This window comes from Tupaia chinensis, unplaced genomic scaffold (genome assembly GCF_000334495.1).
Source record: "Tupaia chinensis unplaced genomic scaffold, TupChi_1.0 Scaffold000047_1, whole genome shotgun sequence".
Lineage (NCBI taxonomy): Eukaryota > Metazoa > Chordata > Mammalia > Scandentia > Tupaiidae > Tupaia > Tupaia belangeri.
The window spans coordinates 3,483,646-3,510,754 of NW_006159505.1; the positions used below are offsets into that span (position 1 = coordinate 3,483,646).

General features: G+C 44.9%; 1 protein-coding gene across 2 annotated transcripts in view; it reads right to left on the reverse strand.

Annotated features, from left to right (window-relative positions):
• The window catches only part of P4HA3 (prolyl 4-hydroxylase subunit alpha 3), a 40,540-nt gene that overhangs the window by 8,149 nt on the left and 5,282 nt on the right, over positions 1–27,109 (reverse strand). Inside the window, exons 2-9 of one of the 2 annotated variants that reach the window (XM_006140984.3) lie at positions 25,780–25,922; positions 24,863–25,086; positions 19,577–19,726; positions 15,227–15,278; positions 10,997–11,160; positions 10,017–10,193; positions 3,578–3,642; positions 854–1,013 (exon numbers count right to left, since the gene is read on the reverse strand). In XM_006140984.3, the coding sequence (XP_006141046.1) occupies positions 854–1,013; positions 3,578–3,642; positions 10,017–10,193; positions 10,997–11,160; positions 15,227–15,278; positions 19,577–19,726; positions 24,863–25,086; positions 25,780–25,922 (1,135 nt within the window). The remainder of the gene's footprint in view (positions 1–853; positions 1,014–3,577; positions 3,643–10,016; positions 10,194–10,996; positions 11,161–15,226; positions 15,279–19,576; positions 19,727–24,862; positions 25,087–25,779; positions 25,923–27,109) is intronic. The other variant, XM_027774149.1, reaches the window with a different exon arrangement.

Genomic DNA, 27,109 nt, shown 5'->3' on the forward strand with positions numbered 1-27,109 from the left:
GCTGTGTTGCTGGACTCCCATGTAGTCAACTGTGGTTCAAGTCCTGGACCCGGTGGCTTAAACTCACGTGTGCGTGTGTGCCCAAGATCCTGAGAAGAGAATGGAGGAGAAGGGATTGCAGTGTGGTCATTCCGTCTGGGGGTGATTTCTCACTTTCAGCCTCTCTGTCTCTCTCTGTCTTTTTGGTGAGTGCATGTGCCTTATAGCAAAAACCTCTCAAAAATTTATTTATTTATTTATTTATTTATTTTTAGGATTTTGCCTCAGGGTGGATGTGCTAGCCAGAGAAAGACAGTGAGAGGGAAAGTGAGAAATCACCCCCCAGGGGGGATGGCCACACCACAATCCTTTCTCCTCCATTCTGCTCCTGGGATTTTGGGCACACAACACATATGCCTGGCACGATTTTCAAGTCACCAGGTCCAGTACTTGAACCATACGGGAGTCCAGCACGTCAACCACCACTCCACCTGCTGGTCCTGTGAGCAATCTTTCTAATCCTTAAAACGTATTTCTGCTGTCAGTACAAGTGAGGAGTTGAGATCAGGAGGAAAGGAGAGTGATTGGAGGAATCCCAGTCCACTCTGGGAAGTCCTCGAGTGAGGCGGGACAGACGACTCTACTAAGGTCACACTCTCTCCTCACTGGCAGATTTTGGAGAGAGAGACTGTGGCAGATTAGACAGCCATCAGCTTGAAACTCAAGCCTTTAGGTATTCCTTGCACAGACCCCGTGTTCTAAGATCTCATCAGTATTCCCAGCAAGCCCTTCCAGAGCTTTGCCTCAGACAGATAAATCATGCCGTGGTGCCCCCACCCTCCACCCGGAGGTGGCTCTTTGACCCTGTCATTACCGTAGCATGGTCGAAGTGAGGCTCGTAGTGGCCTCCGATCCCATAGTTCACCACCTGGAGATACTCTGCATAGGGAGGCTGGACATCAAGGCCTGTGAGGGCAGCAATGCGGTGGTCAAGGGTCACCAGCATTGGATCCACCGTGTCCTTCAGCCAGGCACTAAAATACACCACAGATTGGGGCATCAGTGATGCGATGCCAGAAACGACTAAGCGACGCCTGTGAGTGGATGAATGAATGGATAGATGCCAATTGCTGGAGGAAAGGAAGGGAGAAAGGAGCATAAATGCCCATTTACCGACTTGTCCCTCATGTTACGTCTGCCCAACCGATTTTGCCCTCTATCTGCACATTCACATGATCGTTCATTCAGCAAAAGTTCCATGAGGCCCACTGAGGGAAGGTACACTGGAGTATAGAGAAGAATAAAACAAAAAACCTGCCTTGAAAACTGCTGTCTTGTAGAGAGGTCTGAACAAAAGGAGTTGATGCAATGGATAGAGCTTGAGACTTAAGGCCAGGAGACCATGCCCAGGCCCAGTCAATGGTGTGCTGCTGAAACACTGTGCTCCCGAGGCTGAGACCACATGGGAGGCCGGAGTTCGATTCCCTGATCCAGTCTGTGAGACTAATTCAGATACTTAGACCTTAACCTTGCTGAGGGTCAGTGTGTTATTTATAAAGTGAGAATGATAATAATATCTATTTTGCAGACTCAGGGAGACTCGGAGAGACATGTTTATGAAGATGCTTTGTGAACTATATGTTTGTGAGTATTATTAAACATAGGAAAACCTCTTTCTCTTTTTCTCTACTTTCCTGCTTTACTTCAAGACAAACCAGAATAGGTCAAAGGTCAAAGAACACAGTTCAGTTGCTCTTTCTAAATGCAGCTCTTCTGACAAAGTGGAAATTTTGGAATCAGAATTTAGGTCCCTGGGAAATGAGATCACAAAACCATGTCTTGGCTCCTTAATGAGAGGTGAATTTGTTCGTTTTATCATACAGAGTGTGAACAGAATGCTCAGTCATGCGCACTTGAGTTTACGAAGATACCCTAGACAAAGTATTGCTGTCGAAGAGCTCCTGGATTATGCGGAAGAAGACAAACACAACTGTAACTAGTTACAAATTAAAGCAGAGTGAAAAAGTGAGAAACAGACTTTCATGAAAAGTGCCGGGAGCTCAGAGGAAGGAGCAGTGAATTCTCCTGGTACACTGAGGTAAGATAGGACACTGAAGCTAAATTTTGAAGGGTGCATAAAATTCTAATAGATGGGAAAGATGTAGGGTCTCCCAGCCTGAAGAAACAGCAGGGGCAATGACAATAAATAATATATGCAAATGCTAAACCTCCATGAAAAGCGTAACAGGAACTAGGCTAGAAATGCAGGCTCAGTGCGCGATGTGGGAAGTGAGGATGCTGGGGGAAGGAACCTGGATTTTTCTTTGTGGAAGGTGCGTGTGCTCAGGAAAATGACTCAGTAATTAGGAGTTCCCTGGTGACCTTGAAAGGCCAGGGCAGGTGAGGACAGAACCAAAATCAGAGAGTTTCGGGAGGCAGAGGAGGTAGTTTCTTGATCTGAAAAGTGAAACAAATAGCACCGTCTCCTCTACACCAAAGAATTTAAGTATAATATTGAATTTTTTCTCTAACTCTAGAATAACAGAAAGACTTGAGAAAGTAATAAGGCTGAGGTCATAATAGGCTTCCCAAAGTTGAGAGAGTAATTCCTAACGGGAAAGGCCCTCCATGCACCAGACCAAATAAGTTAAGCCAGATGAGTCTGAATCACAGTTTGCAGACAACACCAACTAACACCCTGGCTGGAGGCCCAGCCTCTCCCCAAGCATGCTGGCGTGGCTGTCTCCTGTGGCTATTTTTTTTTTAATGTCAGAGAGACACAGACAAGGGAGGGGAAGCTTGGAAAAAAAAAATCCCTAAAAGGGTGTGTTCACACTATAGTCCCTTTCCTCCATCTCCCCATCCCGTTGGGATTTGGGGCACATGCTTGGTGTGTTTTTCAAGCAGTTAGAGCTGGGATTTGAACCACAGTAGGCCACGTGTGATCCACCAGGCTGTAGGGCTGGCCCCTCGTGGCTTTGATGAGACCCCTCCTCTCACTGCATCCTCATTCCTGTCCTCGCAGTACACACAGGCCACAGTAAGAGTGGGCAGGGCTGGAGGGAGTGGGGGAAGCTGGCTCTGTACCCCAGGGGAATGCAGTGAGAGGAGGCTCTCACAGCTGAATCTGCTCCCCTCGAGAAGCCAACAAGTCCAGAGAGTCCATTCATCCTTCTTGCCTGATTGGTGGCAACTTATGCTTTGAATGTGAGTTAGGAGGTGGGGGTGAAGTCTTGTAAAGCCAAAGCCCAAGTATGGACAGGCCTGCAGTCTCCAAAAAAGTAATCTTGGTTAGGAGAGCAACCATAGACTTAACCTTTGGTTTAGGGTACAGGAGCTTCTCCAAGTCTTCCTCTAATGGCCTTCCAGTTCCATCCTCAGATGATGTAACAACTGGGAAGAGAGAGCCCTTGGGTGAGGGAGTGGAAACTTCTCCCTCTCAAAAAGAATGTATAGCTATAAGGATGAACTTCGGGTTCCCCCAGGATGTCTCAGACTGTCACAGAGGGGCTGCTGCTGACCTGGCGGTCAGCAGTGCCACAGGCCCAAGGGTGGCAGAGGGCCGACATGAGGCCCTGCCAAGGAGGGCCCTGCTTACCTTTTGCTGATGCGGTACTCCACCTGGAGCTGCTTTTCCCCTGATGCCACCACAGATCTCTGCAACTGGTGGGAAGGACAGAGACAAGATCCAAGTGGTTAGAATGCAGGTGGCAAAGTGGTTAAGGCGCTGGTCTCCCACATGGATGACCATGGTATGAATCCCAGACCTGGTGACTTGAAACCCACACCAGGTGCATGTACATGCGTGTCCAAAATCCCAGGAGGAGAATGGAAGAGAAGGGATTGTGGCATGGCCATCCCTCCTGGGGGGTGATTTCTCACTTTCTCTCTTACTGTCTCTCTGAGAGTGCATGCGTCCTTTGGCAAAAAGCTTTAAAAAAATGCAAAGGAAGGGCTTGGTCATTTCTACAGACATGCCCCTCTTGGGAGCATAGACCCAGTCACAGTGATGGCCAGCTCCTCTCTACTTAAAAGAGATGTTGCATGTGGTACTGACTTAGTGACAGCTACTGAACTTGAAAATAAAAACAGCGACTGAAAATCTGAAAGTTGAAAATAACCGGTAGCACTGTGTCTGGCAGACAGTGAGCACTCAATAATTAAGTTTGTCGAACTTAAGTAAACTGATATTTGATTCCCTTTTTTGTCTGTGAGACTGAATTAAATATGAACGAAAGGTATTTCTCATTCATCTTTTTATCCGTGTGCTAGGCACAGCCTATGGCCAAGTCGGAGCTCAGGTAAGTGTTTGCTGAAGTCAATGAACACCTTCTCTTACGACAGGAAGCACTCTACACCCAGAGGCAGTCTGCTCCTTTTGAACAATTCTGACAAAAGTCCTTCCTTACAGAGAATCAAAATGTTTTTTGAATAGGAAAAACAACAGGTTTGAAGTCAGTAATTTAACTAAATGTCTCTATTAAATTCTGAATGTCTGGATATAGCATTGAAATGATTTTTAGTTAAAGAAACTCCTAATTCAAAATCACTATACTTGGACAGAGAGAAATATTTTGTTTATATAAATACGGATCTATTCTGCCTCAGCCCTCAGAGCATCAGCTCCATGAGGGCAAGGATGTATCCCCAGCACCCAGAGTAGGCCTGGTAGGAAGAAGGTGCTCAGGGGCCATTTAGAGAGCAAATGAATGTGTGAACAGTCCTGCACTGAAGGGAACTCCCAGGACTCAGCCTCGGTCCTGGAGGTCGGTGGGCAGCAGAGCAGTGCCAGGGCAAGGAGTGCCCAAGACAGAAATCCTCTCCCTTCTCTAAGCTTTTATGATGTGGTTCTTGCTGCTAAACCAGGTGGACAATCTTAAACAAGCCTCTTCTTTTCCTTGGACCCATTTCCCTATCTGTTAGATGCAGTACGTATTCTTGGGAGTTCTTGGCCTATTACTCTGCATTATTAGGATGCAGCAAACTGGAAGGTGATTGACACTGTTTTTATCTATTCTCCGCTGGTCATTCCTGGTGTTTCTCTCTCTCTTCCTCTGATTTTTGCTATAAGGATCCTTGCAATTGCTGGAGAGAGAGAGAGAGAGAGAGGGAAAGTGAACATCACCCTCCGGGGGATGGCCACACCACAATCCGTTCTCCTCCATGCTCTTTCTGGGACTTTGGGCATGCGTGCAGAAGTGCCCAGCATGACTTTTAAGCCATCAGGTTGGGACTTGAACCACACAGTAGGCCCTGTGGGAATCCAGTACCTTAACTACGATGCCACCTGTTAGCCCCTAGGTTAATTTTTAAAAATTGTTATATAGGGGCGGATAGGTGGCGTGATAATTAAGGACACTGGACTCCCACATGGCTGACTGTGGTTTGAACCCCAGACCTGGCAGCTTGCTTTCTTACTTTCCATCTCTCTCTCTCTCTCTCACTCTGTCTCTATCTGGTCAAATTAAAATAAAATACATTAAATAAATTAAGTTAAATAAAGTAATTCTTAACACTTCTTAGTAGAGGGGCAGAGAGAGAGAGGGAGGGAGCAAGTACCCCTCCCCCCCAACACACACACACACACACACACACTCCAGTGGAGATTGGCCACATGCAATCCCTTCTTCATTTCTCCATCTTGTATGGATTTGAGACATGCACACACACATGCCCAATGTGTTTTCCAAACTACCGGGTTCAGGACTTGAACTGCAGATGGCCATGTGGGATCCAACTCCTTTAACCACTAGGCTATGGGCCTCTCCCCTGGAGTCCTCTCTTGAGTCATTCATGGAGAAAGAAGAGATTTACAAAGGAGATATCACCTTCTGAGTAGGACTCAGGAGTTATCACCTCAAGAGAAAAGGTAAGATTTTTTAAAAAATTATTTATCTAATTTTATTTATTACTTACTATTATTATTTTTCATTATTGATTGAGAGAAGAATGCCAGGGGATCTGAAGCTGAGGTTCCTCAGCCCACCTGCCAGGAGGGAGGGGGCTCCTTTTATAGAGTAATCAAGTTATTTTGGAGATTGTGTGTGTGATATGCAGGGGAGTTAGGCATAGTGAGATAAGCATACATGAAATATTTGATGGTTTGGTTTTGTTTTAAAGAATTATTTTACTTAATTTTATTCATTATCATTATTTAATGTTTTTAAGTTGACCAGAGAGAGATAGAGAGAGAGAGGGAAAGTGAGAAAGCAAGCTGCCAGGTCTGGACTTGAACTGTGGTCAGACATAGAGGGAGTTGAGCACCCTAACCGGGTCTTTTTGATCCATCTCTAGGGAGTTAGAGCTTCCAGTCTTTGAGTCTTTATCTGCTACTTCCTGGGCCAGTGTGACCTTGCAGTAGCTGCATCAGGAGCGTGGACTCTTGCCAAGACCAATTATGCACAAGTTCGACCTTGTTCTTTGTCAGGGCTGGAGCGATACCAGGTGATGCTCAGAAGAGCTTTACCGATAGGACCTTACAGGAAGGATATTCCCTCCTGTATTTTAAGGGCAAAATTAATGACTTAAAAGGAAAATTTAAAAAAAGGAAAGAAACCCTAGAGAAGCCCTCTCCTCCGATTAAAAACCTTCAACAATCATTTTTTTGTCTATTTGCAAGTCATTTGTTGTTTGGAACAAATATTTATTGGTTGTTCTCTGCCGAGCACTGTGTGAGGTATTGGAAAAACAATCTATTAAACTAGCCGAGTCATCTAACGGGCTCGCAATGGGCAAAGGCCGGGTGCTGTGGAAATACTGAGAAAGGGTGTCTAGTCCATGCGTAGGGGGCACAGGAAGGCTGCCCAGGATGTCCACAAGAATTCCCCTCATGTGAAAAGATGACCAGGGCAGAGCATTCTGGGCAGAGAGAAAAGTGGGTACTGAGCTGCAGAGAGCACAGCCCTTGCACAGAAAAGGAAGTTGTTCCACGCTGCCGGAGTGTTGAGCGCAAGGTGAAGAAACAGCAGCAGGGGTGGACTGTGGCCGGGCCACGGAGCTTTGAGGCAGCAGTGGCCCATTGATGCATTTAAGCATGGGCCTGATCTGCTCAGATTGGACCTTGTAAAGATTCCTCTGGCTGCAGTAGGCAGAACCCGGCACAAGGCTTTTCAAGAAAGACATCTGATGTCTGCTGGTTCCTCTAGTAGGAGAGACAAGATGCTCACCCAGGAGGCTGTTAGTGATACCAGATAATGCACACATGGCAAGAGGAATGTAAATAAAAATTAAGGACCAAACAATTGGACACAAAAGCTTGGAGGTCAGAGGAGAAATAGGTTATTGTATGTGGGCCCCAAAAGTACTCTGGAAAACAAACCAACAAGGTAGGTTGAGCGGTCAAGGTTAGTGAGCCTGAGGGAGGTATGGGATTTCAACAATCTTCAAGATGGGTAGGAGGTAGAGCGGGAGGAAGTGAAGAGAGAGCACGCTTTGGAAAAGGGACGGTCAATAGAAGCAGATACATTCCATGCAAGCCTCCGAGGCATCTGTGCTCAGTTCTCATAGGGGAGCCACTAGCATCTAAGCCTAGGGTTTATTCCTGGGAGAGCCAAAAACCGACAGACATCCGTGATCCCAGCGAGACATTTCCAGCAAGGTCCATGCATGCCAGATGGTTGACCTGGCCATGAAGGATGAAATGAACATCCCTGGGTGGCCTGCCTGTCCCATTACCATGGCGACAAAGCTGTTCTAAGGAAAAGGCAGCACACAGCCAAATGCTACTGCCCGCTCACCGAGAAGCTGAAGCTGCAAGAATACATTGTTCGGATTCACCAGGGGCGCTTAATCATCCCCAGACCTTCTGTACAGAGATGCCAGACTGGCCTGGGGAGGCTTTAACGGGAAATAATTACTGCTGCTCTCCTCCCACCAACCATGTCTGCTGTCAGTGTTCCTGAGTATTCACAGGCCTGTGCATGCCACTGTCCTATTGCCTACGGGGTAAAATCCCAGCTCCCCAGTCTAGCTTTCACGGCGTTCACTCATGGGGTCTCTTCGGGCCTCATCTCCCATTGCCTCTGACCCCACCCCTGCACACCTCAGCAGCAAGCATCTGCTATTCTCCAGACACATTGCACGTCAGTCCTGTGCACCCACTGGCTTATCTTCCTGGAATCCCCTTCGTCACGTTGTTCCTCTGAGGGATTCCTCTCCTCCCCAATGGCTCTGCACCCAACTGCCTTTGCCCCAGAGGATGGCAGCCTGCTCTTTATGCTACCAGAGCACAGCTCTGCACACACCCTCACCATAGCACACATCAGAGTGTGTTTAGGCGCTTGTGTTCCCATCGCATAGTAACCACCCAAAGTGAAAGAACTGATGCTTCAGCTCTTTGTAAAAGCTCAGCGCTCAGTCCCATGCCTGGGTCTGTCCAGTTGATGAAAGACTAATGGCTGCCTGGATGAACAGCACATATTAAGGGAGCCATGTCAGATTAAAAAATATATATTTATTTAATTTTATTTATAATTACTATTTTAAAAAATGCTACAGGACATGTGCATTCATTAGAGAGAGACAGAGAGAGAGAGAAAGAGAGAGAGGGGAAGGGAGAGAGCAAGCCACCAGATCCAGGACTTGAACTGCAGATGGCCATGTGGGAATTCAGCACTTTAATCATCATGCCTTAATGACCTGCTGGCCTCACCATGCCAAGTTTGATGTGCTTAATTCTGAGATAGTATTCACATGTCATTGATAAGGAGGCAACGTGCTTATAGAGGTGAGGGTGCACTGTATTATTTTTCTAAATATTTGCCACGCTTCCTAAGGGGAGGATTACACATCCACACATCCCCTTCCCATTGACAGTAAGCTTGACTCTGACATGCAGGGCCTTCCCTGGGGAAGAGTTAGACTCCTCTCTTATTGAATACAGCAGTGGCCATCTGCTTTTTCTTTCTTTCTTTTTTTTCTTTTTTTTGGAGAGGTTTTTGCTATAGGGCACATGCACTCGCCAGAAAGACAGAGAGACAGAGAGACAGAAAGTGAGAAATCACCCCCTGGGGGATGGCCACACCGCAATCCATTCTCCTTCATTCTCCTCTCAGGATCTTGGGCACACACGTACATGCGCCCAGCATGAGTTTAAGCCACCGGTCCGGGACTCGAACCACAGTCGGCTACATGGGAGTCCAGCGACATAGCCATTACACCAACTGCTGGTCCCTCTTTTTTTTTTTTTTTTTTTAAGGCAGAGTTTTGCCATATCCTGGTCCTCCCACCTCAACCTCCCAGCTGAGACTATAGTATACCCCACCATTCCTGGCTTTTTTTCAGACAGGGTCTTACTGTGTTACCCAGGCCGGGACTAGCAGATGGTGTAGTGGTTATATTGCTGGATTCCCATGGTAGTCGACTGTGGTTCAAGTTCTGGACCTGGTGGTTTAAAACTCACTCTGGGCACATGTGTGTATGTGCCCAAGATCATGAAAGGAGAATGGAGAAGAAGGGACTGAGGTGAGATCCCACATGGCCAACTTTACAGTTCAAATCCCAGACCCAGTGGCTTGAGAAGTATGCTGGGCATGTGTGTGGGCATGTGTGTGTGCATATCCCAAATCCCAAATAAGGGAGAGGTGGGGAAGAAGGGATTGTGGCATGATCATTTCCCATGGAGGGTGCTTTCTCTTCTCCTTCCATTTGTCTCTCAGTCTCTTTCTGATGAGGACATGCACCCTCTAGCAAAAACAAAACAAAACTTACATACACAATGATAGCACAGGTCTCTATAGAAACATTTGCTGAGTTTTGACAAATGCAAAGAGCTGGATACTTAATATCCCTAATAGGATCATTTCCAATGTCCCAGGAAATCCCCCTCGTACCTCACCCTAGTTAATTCTTTCCCTCCAGAGGCAGCCATTGGTGTGACTTCATTCCCCCCCCCACTGATTAGTTTTAAAGGATGATTTGCACTTTGAACTTCTGCACTGATGAGTATCAAGTTGTTCAGGTTGCCTGTTCTCCACTCCTGAACTTCAGGCATGTGGAGACACCAAGGAAAATTCTAAGCGGGCTTAGGGCACACTCACCCATGGTTCTGCAAGCGCTCTAATTTTCTGAGCTTCTGAGTCACTGACGAAGTCATGGTAGAGAGCAATGTAGGGCTCCAGGTGGATGAGCTCCTTCCGGACGGGCTGGAGCAGCAGGTAGGGGCTGGAGTTGGTCTCGTAGGAGCAATAGAGGCTAGGGATCTGGTAGTGAGTGGGCTGGAAGGAACGAGTAGAATCAGCATAGGAGAAGGGTCCAGAAGCAGAAACCAACTTAGGAAAACTCTGATATTAAAAAACAACAAGAAACAAAGTAAAACTAGAAGACAGGCCAGCTGACAGTGCAGTAGTGACAAACAATGCTGGCCCACATGGAAAGGTACTGGGTTCATATCCCTGGGGCTCCCTGTATGTGCAGGGTCTATGCATATGCCCACAATCTGGGCTAGCTGAGCCTGGGGTAGTTCACAGCATGGGGAGCCTATTGGGGGTACCTCTCTCTTTCTTTGTCTCTCTCATAGAGGAGGTGAATGGGTACATTTTAAAAAATGGGATATGAAAATTACAGCATGTGGTTACTCTGATGCTGCCCAAGTGAGTTTCATTGTTTTTATTTTTTTAATTGCCTGAGAGTGCTTGCACCTACCAGGCAGAGAGAGAGAGATTGAGAGAAAGAGAAGGAGAGAGCGGGGGAAAAGCACCCCTCAATGGGACAATGGTCACACTGCAATTCCTTCTCTATCTCTCCAGTCTATTGGGATTTGGGGTGCAAATGTGTGCATGCATGTGCACACACACACACACACACACATGCACACGCACACAACCATATAATATGTTATTTGAGCCGCTGGGGTTGGCATTTGAATCACAGTCAGCCATGTAGGAGCTGGCTGCCCTAACCATTAGGCAACAGGGCTGGCCTAAGTATTGTTCATACTGCCTCAGCCTTTGCCCCTCATATTGTCCCAATTCTGGCTTCTCAATCTCTTGCCAGCCCTGTTTGCCCTAAGGAATCCTACCTGGGAACCCAGGGTCTGACATAAGCCCTCATAGGTGTCTCTGGTTTGCAGGTGGGGTACGTTGGGCCTCTGGATAACAGCCTCAGCTACTGCCTGGTTAGAGCTCTCTGCTAAGAGCCTTTCGTATTTCAAGATATTCCTGGCCATCCTCTTATTATCTGGGTCTGGGAGAAAGCAGAGCAGGAAATAAAGCAGATTAACAAATATTGGCCCCATGAAGTGCTGCCAAAGTTTCCTACAGCTTCACTGCTGTACAGGACTGGCCAATGGGCCCCCACACCACTCCTCGTGTCAATGCACAAAAAGATACAAGGCCCTCAACCCAGAAGAGCGCCTGGTATCGAGAAAAGGCTGACTTGGGGCCAGTAGATCTGAAGCTGGGAAGGGCTCTGGGAAGGAGAGTGGCACTGAGTACTCTTAGGTCAAGACAGCATGAGGCTGCTCTGGGACAGTGTGGTGGTCAGTTTTAGTACAGGAAGAGGAGCTCCATTCATTGATTCATTCATTCCTTCATTCATTTACCCATCTACTCTAAATCTTTGGTAAATGTCTACCATGTACCAGATACTGTGCTAGGCTAACTCTCAGACTTCAGAGTCTAATCGAGAAAAGGGACATTAAATTACCATGAACAGGGGCCGCCAGGTGGCATGGTGGTTAAAGGCACTGGATTCTCACATGGCCAACCACAGTTCAAGTGCCAGTTCAATTGCTTTCTCCCTTCCTCTTTCTCTCTCTCTCTGGTCAAATTAAAAAAAGAATAACAAATGAAATTAAATTAATAAGTAATTCTTTTTAAAAATTACTGTGAACAACAACATGTGATAAATGAGTGCAATGAAAGGAATTCCAGAGAGCCAAGGCCTACCCGTTCTGCCCTAGAGAATTGGAAGCTAATTCATTCTCAGCTCCCCTAGATCCTTCAAAACTCCTCTAACTGCCTGGACACCATGCAGAGCAGAATGAAGTGGCAGGGTCCTGGAGTTTGGTTCTAGCCTGGATTTCCACAAGGCCCTTGGAAAACCTCGTAAATCTTTTTTTTTTTTGGAGAGGTTTTTCGCTATAGGGCGCGTGCGCTTGCCAGACAGACAGAGAGAGACAGAGAGACAGAAAGCGAGAAATCACCCCCCGGGGGGGATGGTCACGCCGTAATCCCTTCTCCTCCATTCTCCTCTCGGGATCTTGGGCACGCACGCACACGCGCCTGACGTGAGTTTTAAGACACCGGGTCAGGGACGCGAACTGCGGTCGACTACGTGGGAGTCCAGCGACATAGCCATTACGCTAACTGCTGGTTTCCAAACCTCATAAATCTTGAGTGTTTCTGTTCCCACCTGTTTGTGCCCACTTTAGCTGCAAGAGGCCCTATGGGTTGGCAGCTACCCAGGGTCTGCTGACCTCTGGGCAGGAGTCTCAGTACATCTCAGAAGGAAGTGCTGATTATTCTAATGCTCCCCAGACACTTCCCGCTGAGGAGCCCAGTTGCTTCTAACCACCACTACTGCCCTGGCCAACGAGGAAAAAATGGGGCAGAAATCACCATTTTTTAAAAAACAGATTTTTAAAAATTTCTTCCATGAGCAAGAGAGCCAAAGAGAGAGAGAGACAGAGAGAGAGAGGGAGAGAACACTCCTTACAGGTTCCTGATGCCACAATCCAGCCCCAGCCTCGGCTAGCCCATGACCACGGCATGCGTGTGCACTCATTGTACTCTGGGGGCTGGGGATCTCCACATGCAAACAGAAACTTTCCCATGTTGGCCATCCTCACAGAGTGTCATGTTTTATTGCTGTGCAACCATCTGGCCATCTTTTGTGTGTGTGTGTGTGTGTGCCAGCAGGTACATGTGCTCAAGGAGAGAGAGAGAGAGAGAGAGAGAGAACCTCCCAAAGAGGAGTGTCCTCACATTGCAATCCTCTATCCACTTCTCCATCCCATCAGGATTTGGGGCATGTACACATGGCCAGTATATTTTCCAGGTTGCCAGAGCCAGGCTAGAACCGCAGTCGACTACATGGGATCTGACTCCCTTAGCCTCTGCACTACAGTGCCTCCACCATTCTTTATTATTATTATTAATTATTATTATTATTGCCAGAGGGTTTGTATGCTCACCAGAAGGAAAGAGAGAAAGAGAGGAAGAGTCAGAAGGGAAGAGAGAAAGCATCCCTCAATGGGGTATGATCATGCCCTCGTCCATTTCCTCCATTTCTCTTTCCCATTTTGAGCATGCATGGACACAAGCCTGGCATGTTTTTCAACCCTCCAGGCCAGGATTTAAACCACAGTTGTCCATGTGGGAGCTGACTCCGGATGCAGTGTTTAAGCCCTGCACGACGGGCAGGTCGCTCCAATGTTCTTTTTTAACAAGAGGAGAAATAAAGTTTGGAGAATGGAAATGATACGCTTGTAAGCTAGAAATGAAACTAGGATCTCAACTGGCCATGTTCCGCTTATCCACCTATGTAGTACACACTCTGGGCTCTCCGGAAGAGGTGGGGATTTTGATAGATCAGCACAGAAATAAAGGAGGATTGGGTTATAATTTTGCTTATACCACCAATTACCCATGTGTTTCCAGACCATACGGTTACTTCCTTATGCTACTGTTTGCTAAATTATCAGAAATGAATAATGTTACTGAAGGATTCATTAAGAAGTTATGAATATATAAAGTCTTCTATGAAAAACTTAATAAATATTAAGACATAATAGTGATTTTGTATCTTATTTTAGCATCTAAATACCTTGTCTAAGGAAAACCTAGGGAGTTACCACCAAAATTGTAAGCAAATAAGTAAAAAATAATTTTTTTTAGAGAGATTTTTGCTATAGGGCATGTGCAGTAACTGGAGACACAGACAGAAAGCCAGAAAAGAGAAATCACCCCCCACCCCAGGAGGGATGGCCATGCCACAATCCCTTCTCCTCCATTCTCCTCTTGGGCTTTTGGGCATGCACGCACTGGAGTCCCAGCATGAGTTTTAAGTCATAGGGTCTGGGACTCGAACCATGTTCAACTATGTGGGAGTCCAGCAATGTAATGATTACATCAACTGCTGGTCCTGTTTAAAAATTTTTAAGTAGAAAAGCCTAGACATTAGCTGACCTATTTTCCTCTTCTCTGTCTCACTGTGTTAATAAGGCACCTCCTGAAGGGGGCTGAGGCTAAACTCTGGGACCATCTGGCAGGAAGCTGCATAGCAAAGTAGGCGCTGGGTTACGGGGAAGAACTGACATCTTCTGTGAGCAGCCAGACTGGTCCGCTCTGGCACTCTCCTCCTTGCACACACAGCACACAATGATTTCTTTCACTCCCAGATCTACTTCCAAAACTGGGGTCTTTAAACTGTCTCTGAAGAAACTGGCTCCCCATCCTGGACCTTTCCCATTGAAGCAACACTAATAAGTGACTAGTTGGGGGGTGGAGGAGTAAAGCACCAGGTAGATACCTTCCTTTCGACATTTTCCAACTAACTTACTTTCCTCCGTCCTTCTTGGCAGAAACACCAGGAAGAGGGAGCAAATAACATAAGCTGATACTACACCTGTCGCCCTCCCTGCCTTTTCTTCAGGCCCTGCAGACTACACATCTTCCTTTGGCCCTTGGCTTTGGGAAAAATTCCTGTTCTTGACCTGTGTTTAGTTTTTTCCTACCATTTCTATTCCATACTTTCTCATACATTTAGGCTGTAAAATAGGCTGATATTATTACTACATAATGCAATTGAAACATATGATTTAGAATTTCTTTTTGAAATGTTTTTGCTATGGGGCGTGTGCGCTAGCCAGAAAGACAGAGACAGAGAGACAGAAAGCGAGAAATCATCCCCCAGGGGGGATGGCCACACCACAATCTCTTCTCCTCCATTCTCCTCTCAGTATCTTGGGCACGCACGCACACACACCCGGCGTGAGTTTAAGCCACCGGGTCCGGGACTTGAACTGCGGTTAACTACATGGGAGTCCAGCGACATAGCCATTACACCAATTGCTGGTTCCTGAAATAGAATATTTCTACAGTGTTCAGTCAAGGAAAAAAACATCCCTCTGATGCATTGATCTGCATAGAAGTAAGATTTTATCCAAAGTTTGAAATGTGCCTAGAATTAGGAAACGAGCATAATAAACATATGTAGCTGTCCTTCACATGCCCAGATGAAAGCCAGGAGTGGAAGGGATTTCCCGGAAGGCAGACCTGGGGCTGGCTTTTCTCGGATCATTACGTACTGTAGAGGAGAAACTCTCGGGAGAGGCTGAGGGCACAGGACACGTTTCCTGCCTATAAAACAAACACGAAGGAAGAAAGGGAAAAGAAAGTGTTAACTGCACTGAGGACCTCTCCTCTGACCAAATCATCAAACTGATTTAAAAAGCGAACAAAAAATATTCATGACAGGTAGATGTGGGGCTCACTGCAAGCAGCTGAGGGAAGACCATGGCTCTACTGCAAAGCAGGTCTCTTTAGTTTCCTCATTTACAAGACTTACTGCCACCCTTACCTGGAAAGGTAGAAAAATGAGTGGAGATAAACATTCTTAAAGTGCCCTGGTTCTGTCTCTCTGTCTTTGTCTTTCTGGAGAGTGCATGCGTCCTATAGCAAAAAACCTCTCCAAAAAAAGAAAAAAAGAGAAAAAAAGTGCCCTGGGATTTTAAGTATACAAAACCACATGGTTGCAGGGTGTTGTTATTTGGTTATATTTTATTATTAAACTTAATATGGGTTGGGACCAGCAGTTAGCATAATGGCTATGCCGCTGGACTCCCACGTAGTCAACCGTGGTTCATGTCCCAGACCCGGTGGCTTAAAACTCAGGCCGGGTGCGTGTGCGTGCGTGCCCAAGATCCCGAGAGGAGAATGGAAGAGAAGGGATTGCGGCGTGGCCATCCTCCCTGGGGGGTGATTTCTCGCTTTCTATCTCTCTGTCTCTCTCTGCCTGTCTGGCGAGCGCACGCACCCTATAGCAAAAACCTTTCAAAAAAAAAAAATATGGGTTGATAAAAACTCTAGGAAAAATATCGTCTATTCTCCAGGTTCAGGATTTGCTACAATCTACAAAGTCAGTGGGAGGGAAGCAAAGGAACAACTATAGCAGAAACAGCTCCAGTGCCTTAGAATGAACTCTCCCTGGAGCCATTCAACCTCAGCAGGTGGCATGGTGGTTAAAGCTCTGGACTCCCACATGGCAGCACATGGCAGACCCGGATTCGAGTCATGGTCCTGGAGGCTTGCTTTCTCACTTTCTCCCCTGCTCCACTCTGGTGAGTGTATGTGCCACATAGCAGATTAAATGTAACTATAAATAAAAGAAATAATTTTTTTTAAAAAAAAAAAAAGGAAAGGGTTTTGCAGATGAATCTAGGGAACAGAATCCTGCACAGGAGGATTTTGTAACCCTCTGGTTGCCTTCAAATGATTAACTAAGAGAAATACATTTTCTCCCAATCATTTTATTTTAGCATATTAAAAAACCACATTTTAATGATAAAAGCGATAATAAACACATTATAAAATGTGAGAAATGAAAAAATTACTCTACTGAAACTCAGTCTTTGTAAGCACTTTAGGTAATATACAGTTCTAACATAGTTATAAACCATATTATGTACATACTCTCACATCCTGTTTGCTTCATGTTTTATTATTATTAGGAATGTTTTTATATCATTACATGGTCTTCATAGACAGTTCATTTTTTTAAAAAGCTTATCAGAGGGCATGTGTGCTTGCCAGAGAGAGACAGAGAAAGAGAGAGAGAGAGAGAAAGAGAGCGAGAGAGAGAGAGAGAGAGAAAGAAAGAGAGCGAGAAAGCATCCCCCAATGTGGTGTGGTCATGTCACAATCCTTTCTCCTCCATTTCTCCATCCTTGTTTGCATATTTTTTAAAACTCAAGAGCCTGTACTGAAATAAAATTATGTTTTATATAGAACAAAGCTAGAGTAACTTTTGAAATCCCAGTTAAATTTCCTTGGAAATGTGAACTCTAAATCACATTGAATAAAAAAAGACACACCCACTTGTAGCATGTAATATAACAATAATAGTTGACATTTATTGAGAGCATGGTGTGTGCTGTGCACTGCATTAAGAGATTTCCATGTATTGACTCATTTAATCCCAACAGTAGCTCTTTGAGGTGAGCATCATTATCTTTCCCCTCTTACTGATAAAAAAATTGAGACCCAAGAACGTTGAGTTACCCAAGTTTCCGTTTCTTTTTTGCTTTTTTAGAGAAAATTTTGCTATAAGGTGTGTGCACTTGCCAGAGAGACAGAGAGAGACAGAGACAGAAAATGATAAATCACCCCCTAGGGGGATGGCCATGTCACAATCCCTTCTCTTCCTCTCGAGATTTTGAGCAAGCATGCATATGCACCTGGCATGAGTTGTAAGTCACCGGGTGCAGGACTAGAACTGCGGCCAACTATGTGGGAGTCCAGCAACATAACCATTACGCCATCTGCTGGTCCAGAGTTGCCCAAGTTTTCATAGAATGTGAACTTTGGTCTGTCTGACTCCAGAGTCTATGGTTTAACCACTACACTCTGCTGTCCCTCGTTGTTGACAGTTACTAGAATTTTCCTTATGAAAATACATAATGAAGGACCAAAAAATGGCATAATAATTATGTCTTTGGACTCCCACATAATCAACCATGGTTTGAGTCTCAGATATGGCAGCTTAAAATTCAAGCCAGGCACATGTGCATGTGGGCCCAAAATCCTGAGAAGAGAATTGAGGAGAAGGGTTGTGGCGGGACTGTTCCCCCTGGGGGATGATTTCTCACTCTCTGTCTCTCTGTCTTTGTCTCTCCAGCAAGTGCACATGCCCTATAGCAAAAATCTCGCTCTAAAAATATTGATTTTATATATATATATATGTGTGTGTGTGTGTGTGTGTGTGTGTGTGTGTGTGTGTGTATACACACGTATAAAATGCTAAAATATAAGTTTATGTCAGGTTTTACATGATAACGAAGGGTCTAATAGAGGAACATTCACCTGTAGTTTACTGGAAGGGAAGGAGAAATGTAAATCAGCCATGAAACAAAGCCTTATGAGGGCCAGACGGTGGCACAGTGGTAACAGTGCTCTGTGATGCTTCAGCCACACAGGAAGGTCATGGGCTTGCATCCCAAGGTTTCCTTGTACATGCCAGGCAGGTGCATGCATGTCCATGATCTATGGAGGCTGGGGGTGGATGACAGCATGAAGACCCCATTGGGGTGTCTCCTCTCTGCATCTCTCCACCTCTCTCTGAGAAAAAACTAAACTTTTTTTTAAAAAAACCTTATGTGTTCTATGACTGAGGCATGAAAACATGCTGTAAGGACACCAAAGAGGAAAGCCTGAGGAGTGAGGAAAACTAAGGAGGGTTTCACAAAGCTAAAGTTTGAGCCTTGTCAGGTGAGTAGAATTTCACCAAAGGACAATGTGGAAAGAGAGCGTCTACCAGTAACTTGAGGAGAAATCCAAGTTGTCAGGGTTGGAGAGAAACAAAACAAGGCCAACTAATACTTGGGCGTGATCTTCCAAACCCCGACTTTCAAGGTAGGCCGCTTTACTTCAGCTTCTCTGAGTGAGTCTCCATGTCTAGTCTCCATTTTCTTCCTCTATTAAGACTCAGGGGCCCTTGCCCTTTGTTACATCTCAGTTGTTCTATGTATTTTAGCTTTAACATGAGCACTTAAGCCAGAGAGTCAGGAAGAGCACGCAGTCAGTTCTATGACAAAGGTCCATTACCAGGAACTTCCATCAAAGGAATGGGGCCATTTCTTGCACTAAGAATAAATCCATTTCTGCAGCAACATATGGATTTGGACCACCCGTATCTTTTTCCTTTTTCTCAGGGAAAGGGGTACAGAAAAAAGAATGTAGAGAGCAGAAGTGTTTTATTAGCTTTGTAAACTCTGACCTAATCTAGAAGATAGTACAACTCTGATGGGAAATGGAGTTGGCCATACAAAAGGATGGCCATTGTTATATTTAGGGAAATGGACTCCCACGTGAAGCACACATGTAGTAAGATTAACAGGGTCAAGGAAAGTAACCCCTGGAGGAAGCGCTGAGGCCAGTTCTACAGAGCAATGGCTCCAACCCTATAACCAACGCTAGTCATTTCACAGTTGGACACAGCTGCAGATGGGAGAGGAAATTGTCAGCGTCTCCCCCAATATCATGGCATAACAGTGGGAAATTCTGAGCTGTTGAGAGCACAGAAGAGTGATGTGCATTTACTGTGAACCTACTAAATATTTCTGAATGTGGCTGCAGCTGCTACGGGCGAGAGACTGCCTTGTATGTGGGAAATGATGGTAGTCATCGCATTGAAGAAAGCACTGAGCTTAGTCAGGCAGATGGGTTCTAGTCCCAACTCCATGACAGGACCTTTTTGGAGTCTCAGTTTACTCACATGTGATACATGGAAATAATAAAATAATCATCTTGCTTAATTCACATTTGACTGTAGTGGAAAGGTGGAATAAATTAAGAGACATTAAGATGCTAAGAAAATTATAAAGCAGACATGAAGCATCATACTTATTGTGATAAAATAATGAGTCTCACTCACTCCCCACCTGGAAATAGGCAAAAGCCAAGTGATCCAAGGCGTCTTCCAGACTCGCCTCATCCTCTGTCTTCCACTCTCCGTAGGATCCTCGGAAGAGACTGACAGCCTCCTCCAGCCATGGAATAGCATGGTAGTAATCCCCCATGTCATAGGCCACCTGCGGGGACACAAGTACCATCACTAAAACCTTAGTTCTCGGACAAAGGAAAGGAAATGACAATCCAATGAGTAAGAGAGTCTTTGGAAGCCAAGAAGGTAAGTTTCGTCTCAAATGAATTTTAACTCAACTCATGAGGCATCCATCTATCATCTATCGTCTATCTGTATATGCAAGGCATTATGTAAGTAGAGAGGATATACAAGGGTTCTCGCATTTGAAGAACTAAAAATGTGGAGGAGAACAGAGCTATGAATCCACATAACTTTAACATGGGACACAAGGCCATGGATGCTCAAAAGAAAATGCATACGATGCCCGAAGTCATAGAGAAGGGAGGAGGCGTGGGAATCTCAGATGCCTTAATGGAAGAAGTGACATCTGAGATGGGCCTTCCTTGAAGAAGAAAAAGGATTTCTATGTGTAGAAATTAGAATGAAAAGAATCATAAGATGAGGGCATGACAGAAACAGAAGTCCAAAGCAAGAATGTGCTCAAGTAGTTCTTGGCAGCTGTAGCCAAAGGCGAAGGGAAACAGAAAATAAATTTTAAAAGGCAGTTTGGGCTAACCTAGTGACTAAGTCTTGAGTGCCATGGTTTAATTTTTTGTTTTGTTTTGTTTTGTTTTAGAGAGATTTTTGCTATAGGGCTCATGTGCTTGTCAGAGAGACGGCGAGAGAGAGAAAAAGAAAGCAAGAAATCACCCCCCAGGAGGTATGACCATGCCACAATCCCTCCTCCTCCCTTCTCCTCTCAGGATTTTGGGCACACACGCACATGTGCCCAGCATGGGTTTTAAGTGACTAAGGTCCAGGACTCACACTGTGGTCTACTATGTGGGAGTTCAGTGATGTAACCATTATACCATCTGCTAGTCCAGAGAGAGCCATGTTTTTAGGAAGCTAGGGCTGGAAGCAACAGAATGGGTTAAATTCATTCATTCTTTTTTTTCAATATTTATTGAACACCAAGTGTTCACCAGTACCTGGTGCTACTGCCCTGAAAGAGCTCAGATCAAGTGAGGGGCACAGGAGTAAAGCAGAAATTGTAACATAGTATGTCAGACTCCACAATGAAGGAATAAATGTAGACATGCCAGTGCTGTGGGAGCTCAGTGGATTTGTTCTGTATGAAACATTGGAATGCTTGGCACTATGGCAACATATTGGTACCAGACAGCTTCTGTCTCCTAATAGCTTACAGTTTACAGGAAAATGCCAGACCTGCAGGTGGAATTTCCTGGAAGTAGACACTGGAGAACACAGGAAACTATATACTCACAGATTTGGAAGAACTCTTAGAAAATGATCTAATTCCAGTGTAACTGCCAGACAGGACAGAACTTAGAGACCCTGCAACTCTGCAGTCTAGATAATAAATCAGTTCCTCTCCCAGGTCTGCCATTAACCAGCTGTTTTACCTTTCTGGTCCTCGAGTTCCCTAATTATAAAAAGGCTGAGGTGGAGAATTCAATAAAAAGTGATTGAATTTTTCTTACCGAATTAACAATTTACTTAATTAAGATTTCCATGAGATGGGGCCAGCAAGTGGCATAGTGGTTAAGGTACTGAACTCTCACATGACCATTCATGGTTCGACTCCTAGACACAGTAGCTTGAAACTCAAGCCGAGCATGTGTGCATGTGTGCCCACCCAAAATCCTGAGAGGAGAATGGAGGAAAATGGATTGCAGTGTGCCATCCCACTTGAGGGGTGATTGCTTACTTTCTCTTTCTCTTTCTCTTTCTCTTTCTCTGTGTAATACTCTATGTCTCCAGTGAGCACACATGTCCTATAGCAAATACCTCTCTCTCAAAAAAAAAAAAAAAAATATATATATAAAAAAATATATTTTTTTTTTATGAGGAACTTCAAGTCCCAGAAACATTAAGATAACTGGAATCCTTCCAAATACAAATACATACTGAGAAATTTTGAATAAAATATTTTAAAACATTTTATTTTAGGGACCAGCAATTGGCTTAATGGCTATGTCGTTGGTCTCCCATGTAGTCAACCGCGGTTCGAGTCCTGGACCCAGTGGCTTAAACTCAAGCCGGGCACATGTGCGTGCGTGCCCAGGATCCAGAGAGGAGAATGGAGGAGAAGGGATCGCGGCGTGGCCATCCTCCCTGGGGGGTGATTTCTCGCTTTCTGTCTCTCTGTCTCTCTCTGGCTGGCTGGCATGCGCACACGCCCTATAGCAAAAACCTCTCCAAAGAAAAAGGAAAAAAAATTTTTTTAAAAATAAAACATTTTATTTTTTGTTTTGAAGAAAAATAGAAAATACTATATACCAGAAACAAAACAAAGCTAAACTCCAAGCAATAAGCTTAGATGAAGCTGCCTGGTATGTGGTAGATGTTGGTTTTGGTAACCATGGTAATTATTACCTTAGGCTGTAACACTCATGCAGGGATAAAAGATAAGCCATCCTTAGACCTCCAAAAACTTGGGAATTGGAACTAGGAAAACCTCATAAAATTGGATCTCATGAAAACCTACACAGTAAGAGAAAGAAGGGACCAGAAAACAAACTACCCACTGGAGTACGAAGATAAGACAGTTGGTTTGCTTCTGTCTGACCTCTATACTTTAAGGAGTATTATAAAGAAATAAAATAAAAAATAAAATACCTCCTTATAATACTCACCCTCTTGGCCTATGCTTCCTGTGAGTTTAGGGTATAAATCTGTAATGCCCGTGTGGTCAAGGACCCCCCCACCCCACCCCCAAGTCAGTAAGTCAGCATAAAAATGGGTCCAAGACCAGTCCTGAAAGAAGACAATCCAGAACTCTCTGGAGAGATGATATTCTAACCTCTCTGGGCACAGATATTCTGTCATGGGGAGGAAATAAAAAAAAATGTCCTGCGGAAAATAAGCTCCCAATCAAACGTGACTAACCACATTGGGAAATAATCCATGATGAGCAAGAGTCAACAGACTCAGTAGAATAGTGGTAGATGAAGACCATTAGGAATTTTAGCCAGCTCTCAGACCTGCACAGGCTTCAGGTAACAGGCCCGGAGTGGCTGCTTGGGCTCAGGGAAGCCTAGAAGCCCCCCCCAGGCTACAGTGGAATCACCTGAGCTTCCTGCGGAGCTACAACTCCTGGCTGCTCTTGTAGCTGGGAAGCCTTCTCCCCTGTGCAGCATGTTTTGCTTCCGACTAGGCCCCAGAGAAGGCAGAAAAGAGAGAGCTGACCCTCACAGCCACCGCTGTGCTCCTCCTCAGCACCTATCCATGGTTTGGGGACCAGCATTCAACAGCCTGGAGGTTGGTATGGGGCATCACTGGGTGACCAGGCTCCTGGGTGAGACGTGGATACAGGCTCCTCACTCTTGAGTTCTATAACTCATCTCAAAATGGATTACATGGTGCATGCTCTCCTGGGCAAGGCGGCTATGAGGATTGTGGCTGGTGGATGACATATGGCCATACGACCAGAGGGAAGGTAGACCGGAACTTGGCCAGCCAAGGCTCCATCACCAGGAGGTCCACCAGGAGGTCACCCCGAAGTCCCTGGAGACCTGTGAGTTGTTCAGAGAAGCTCAGTTCAGCCCATGAGCACCACCCAAGGCTGGGAACTGGCAGCCGCTTCCTCCACTTTGTGCCCCTGGGATTCCCCATAGAGGTGTGATGAGTGCCCAGATGCACAGAGAAATCTCTGCAGGTTACACGCACACTCATTAACCAAAGACAGATTTTTTGGGGAGGGAGCACAGTTGTATTCAATATTGATATTAATAACATCCACTACAAAAGCAGCATTAGCTCTAGCAGAGAGGCAGTGTGGTCTGATGGTTAGGAATATTGACTTGAAGCAGACGACATGGATTTGATCCCTGACTCAACCTGTGACAATCCTGGCTTTTTTTTTTTTTTTTTAAAGTTTACTTTTTTATTTTATGAGGGAGAGAGAGAGAAACACAAGTACCCTCAGCAGGGTCTCATGCCATCATCTCTGCCCCCAGCTTTCCCAGCCAGTCAGAATTATGGGAGCATGACCCGTGTGCACAAGTTGACTAGGCTTCTAATGAGGCATGTATTAGTTCATATGTCAACCTATTTTAACTGGCTTAAATTCAAATTAGCTATGAACACAATGATTGAGCTCTAATTCCTCTCAGGATCTCAGAAAAGGGGCAACAGTCCACATAGACACAAGGCGACCTCTCCTGCATTCATTTAAAAGACTGATTCCCAAACCTTGGAATCAGGGCACATGAGGCTCACCCTTAGGTCTGCTAATGAACACTGCAGGAGCCAGAGAACGTTCACTTCCCTGCAATCCACATCTTCAAAATTTCAGAAGACTTACTTTATAACTTCTTAAGGCGAATGTGGGCAAAGTACATTGTAAAGTAGTCTCAGTGTGATTACAATTCATGATCCAAGATCAGTGTAAGACCTCATAGGGGAGGTTCCTGAAGTCTATTTCTTCAAGTAATGTTAAAGTGAATGTCCTCAGGGGTTTTAGTTTGTTTTCGCTTTGTTTTACATTACTTTAATCTACTATGTTTAAATGCCTAGGAAATGTTGCAAGAGATTCCAGAAAGTCTCAAAAGCCTGCATTTCTATAATCATACCTTCATATCACCATCTCTTTTTCTATGCTTTCTCTTTCATTTTTCTCTTCCATCCCCCTGTGTGGAGTGTTTTTTAAGCTGCTGGGGCTGGGATTCAAACCACTATTGGCGATGTGGTATCCAGCTCTTTTAATCACTAGGCTATGGGTCCAGCCCTGCTTTCTCTTTCCACGCAGTGGTTCATAGACTGGCAGAATGCTATAGTTGGGGTGACCAAAGGACCATGATGCCCTGTGTATATCTATTTTTCTGGCATAATTAATAACACCCCTTCCACTCTCACCTCTGCCACTGTAGAAAGAGCGTAGGATTTGGAGTTAAAAGGCTGGGTTCACAATATATTAATAGTTATCCTACTTTAAACTGTGTAAAATCAGGCAAGTTACCTATGCTGAACCTTGGTTTCTTTCTCTTAAAATAGGAATGATATCAAATTTCTAGGCTTGTTGTAGATATTAGAAATACGTCAAAGCAATCAGGATGTAGTTATTTCATGCAGAAGTAATAGGAGCTGAGCAATTGGCTCTCTCTCTGAATATTGTTACCTTGCCAACTTGGAAACAGTCATCAGCTGTGAGGGGGAAGAGCCGCCTGGGGCTGTACAGATCTGTGACAGCTGAGCCGGTGACTCTCTGGAAGACACCACGAGCCAGGCCCTTCACATTGAGCATGTACACATCCTGCAGCCGCATCAGGGCCCTCGCTGCCCCCTCCAGGTCCTCGAAGGCTGGGAGGTCTTGCTCCACCTTCTCGTAACCATCCTTCAGAGCTGTAGAAGTAGTAAAAATATCAGGCCATCATTCAAAGACCAAGTGGTGAGCATTTAATCCATGCAAGGGGTGACCCTCTGTCCAAATATTTCACAAGTTAGTATTCTTTGTCTTTGTGTTTTTTAGAAGCAAACACTTTATAGCACAGGGCGGATGCATAATATAATTTCTGAAGGAGGAACAGTCAGCATGAGTGAAAAACAAGGCATACAACCTTCATCTATTTTCTTATCCTGTATGTCTCCAGGGATCTTGTCCTTTAGGGGGACAACTCTTCTACCTCTGAAATAACCTTCTTTAAGCATGAGTAGAACAAGTGAGGGAGGTGGTCATGGTACAGATGTTTCATGACCTGTAGGGACAAGGTCATGAAACAGGGACTATAAGACCTGTAGGGACAAGGTCATGAAACAGGGACTATAAGACCCTTGCTTACTACATGTATGTAAACAGGATGACATACCCTGTACTGCTCAGGATCATGGAGAAGATCAAGTGAGATAATGGATATGGAAGCGCTTCCTAAGGTGTAAATCATTTCATCCTGTTTTCAAGTCCTAATTCTTTGTACTGGCTGGAGTGAAGATCAAGTAGGTATTATCCTCTATGACATGCCATCAGAATTTCTGTCCTTGCCGCTGAGTCAGGAGATAGAAGCTTCTCTCTTGCCCTCCAGCATCCCTCCTTGTTACCTTGGATGTTCTCCCGGGCTTCCAGGCTATGCACCACGTTCCTCCAGTCAGACTGCAGGCGTTTGATGAGAGTAAATGCAAGCAGAGGGTTAGCCACTGGAGTCGCTGAATCCTCATGCAAAGAAAGCACCTTGTCATAGAATCTGAAAGAGAGGAATTGGAAAAGCTCACCTCCCTGTACAACCACCATACCTTTGGAAGATCAGCATGGTACTGACACAATAAGAGTAGCTAAAATGGAAATGCTGAACCTCTTGAGACTCATGTAATAGTCTAGCCAAAAAGCCATGCAAGCATAAAGAATATGAAAACTCTAAACACAACATAAGTAGGTACACTCATTCATTGAATGGGTCAATCTATACTAGACAATGTTGTGTCTCAGCCTCCAGGCTAGATGCTGGAGATACACAGGCCAGACAGGATCCAGATCTCAAAGAGTTTGCAATAAGAAAGGCCTTTTCTTCTATCATCACTCTGTATCCAATGTTAATATCTGGGTGGAGTTAGGAGTAAGGAAGACTTCCCAGGGAGATGGCACTTGGTCTGAGCCTTGAAGGATTAATTCAAGTACTGATAGCTATTGCTGACTGAGCCTTTACCAGGTACAGGCATCACCATTGAATTCTTTATCTATATGGTCTCATTTAAACAGCCCCCCAACAACCCCTAGTGAGATTTTATTTTGCCCATTTTACAGGAGAGGAAACTGAAGTGAGGTTACACTGTTAGGAAATGGCAAAGTCAGGACTGAACCCAAGTCTGCCTGGCTCCAAACACTGGGTTCTCAGCTGCTTTTGCTGGGCTGATTCCCAGAGAATACCAAGAAAGAGTTTTTCCAAAGCCAACAGAGGCCGATGCGTACAAAGACACAGAGGCCTGACATACTTGTTTATTTGATAATTTAACCCATATCATTACTTCCTTGACATCAGATTATATGCCAGGTGCTAGGGCTAAATAGGGGCCCATACTCAAGAATTTCACAGACAAAATAACTTTATTCATCCCTTTGCATGTAGATTTAATATATACTTCTATAGAAGAATTGAATTCAATATACTCTTTTGTATCTTGGACAAATTTTTGAAAACAACAATAATCTTGGTCCCAGTGATTCATAGTTAGGGGTGGATTGTGGCATGAGGACCCCATTGGGGATGTCTGTCTCTATTTCTCTCACTTGGAAGAAATAAATTGTAAAATGATTTCCAAAAGGAATATATTGGGTTGTCTGAAGAGTCATGTGTGTTTTTCCATGTTTTATTTATTTTTTTTAATGCAGAAATGCATTAAGGCTTTTCTGACACCCCAATGGTAACAATGGAAG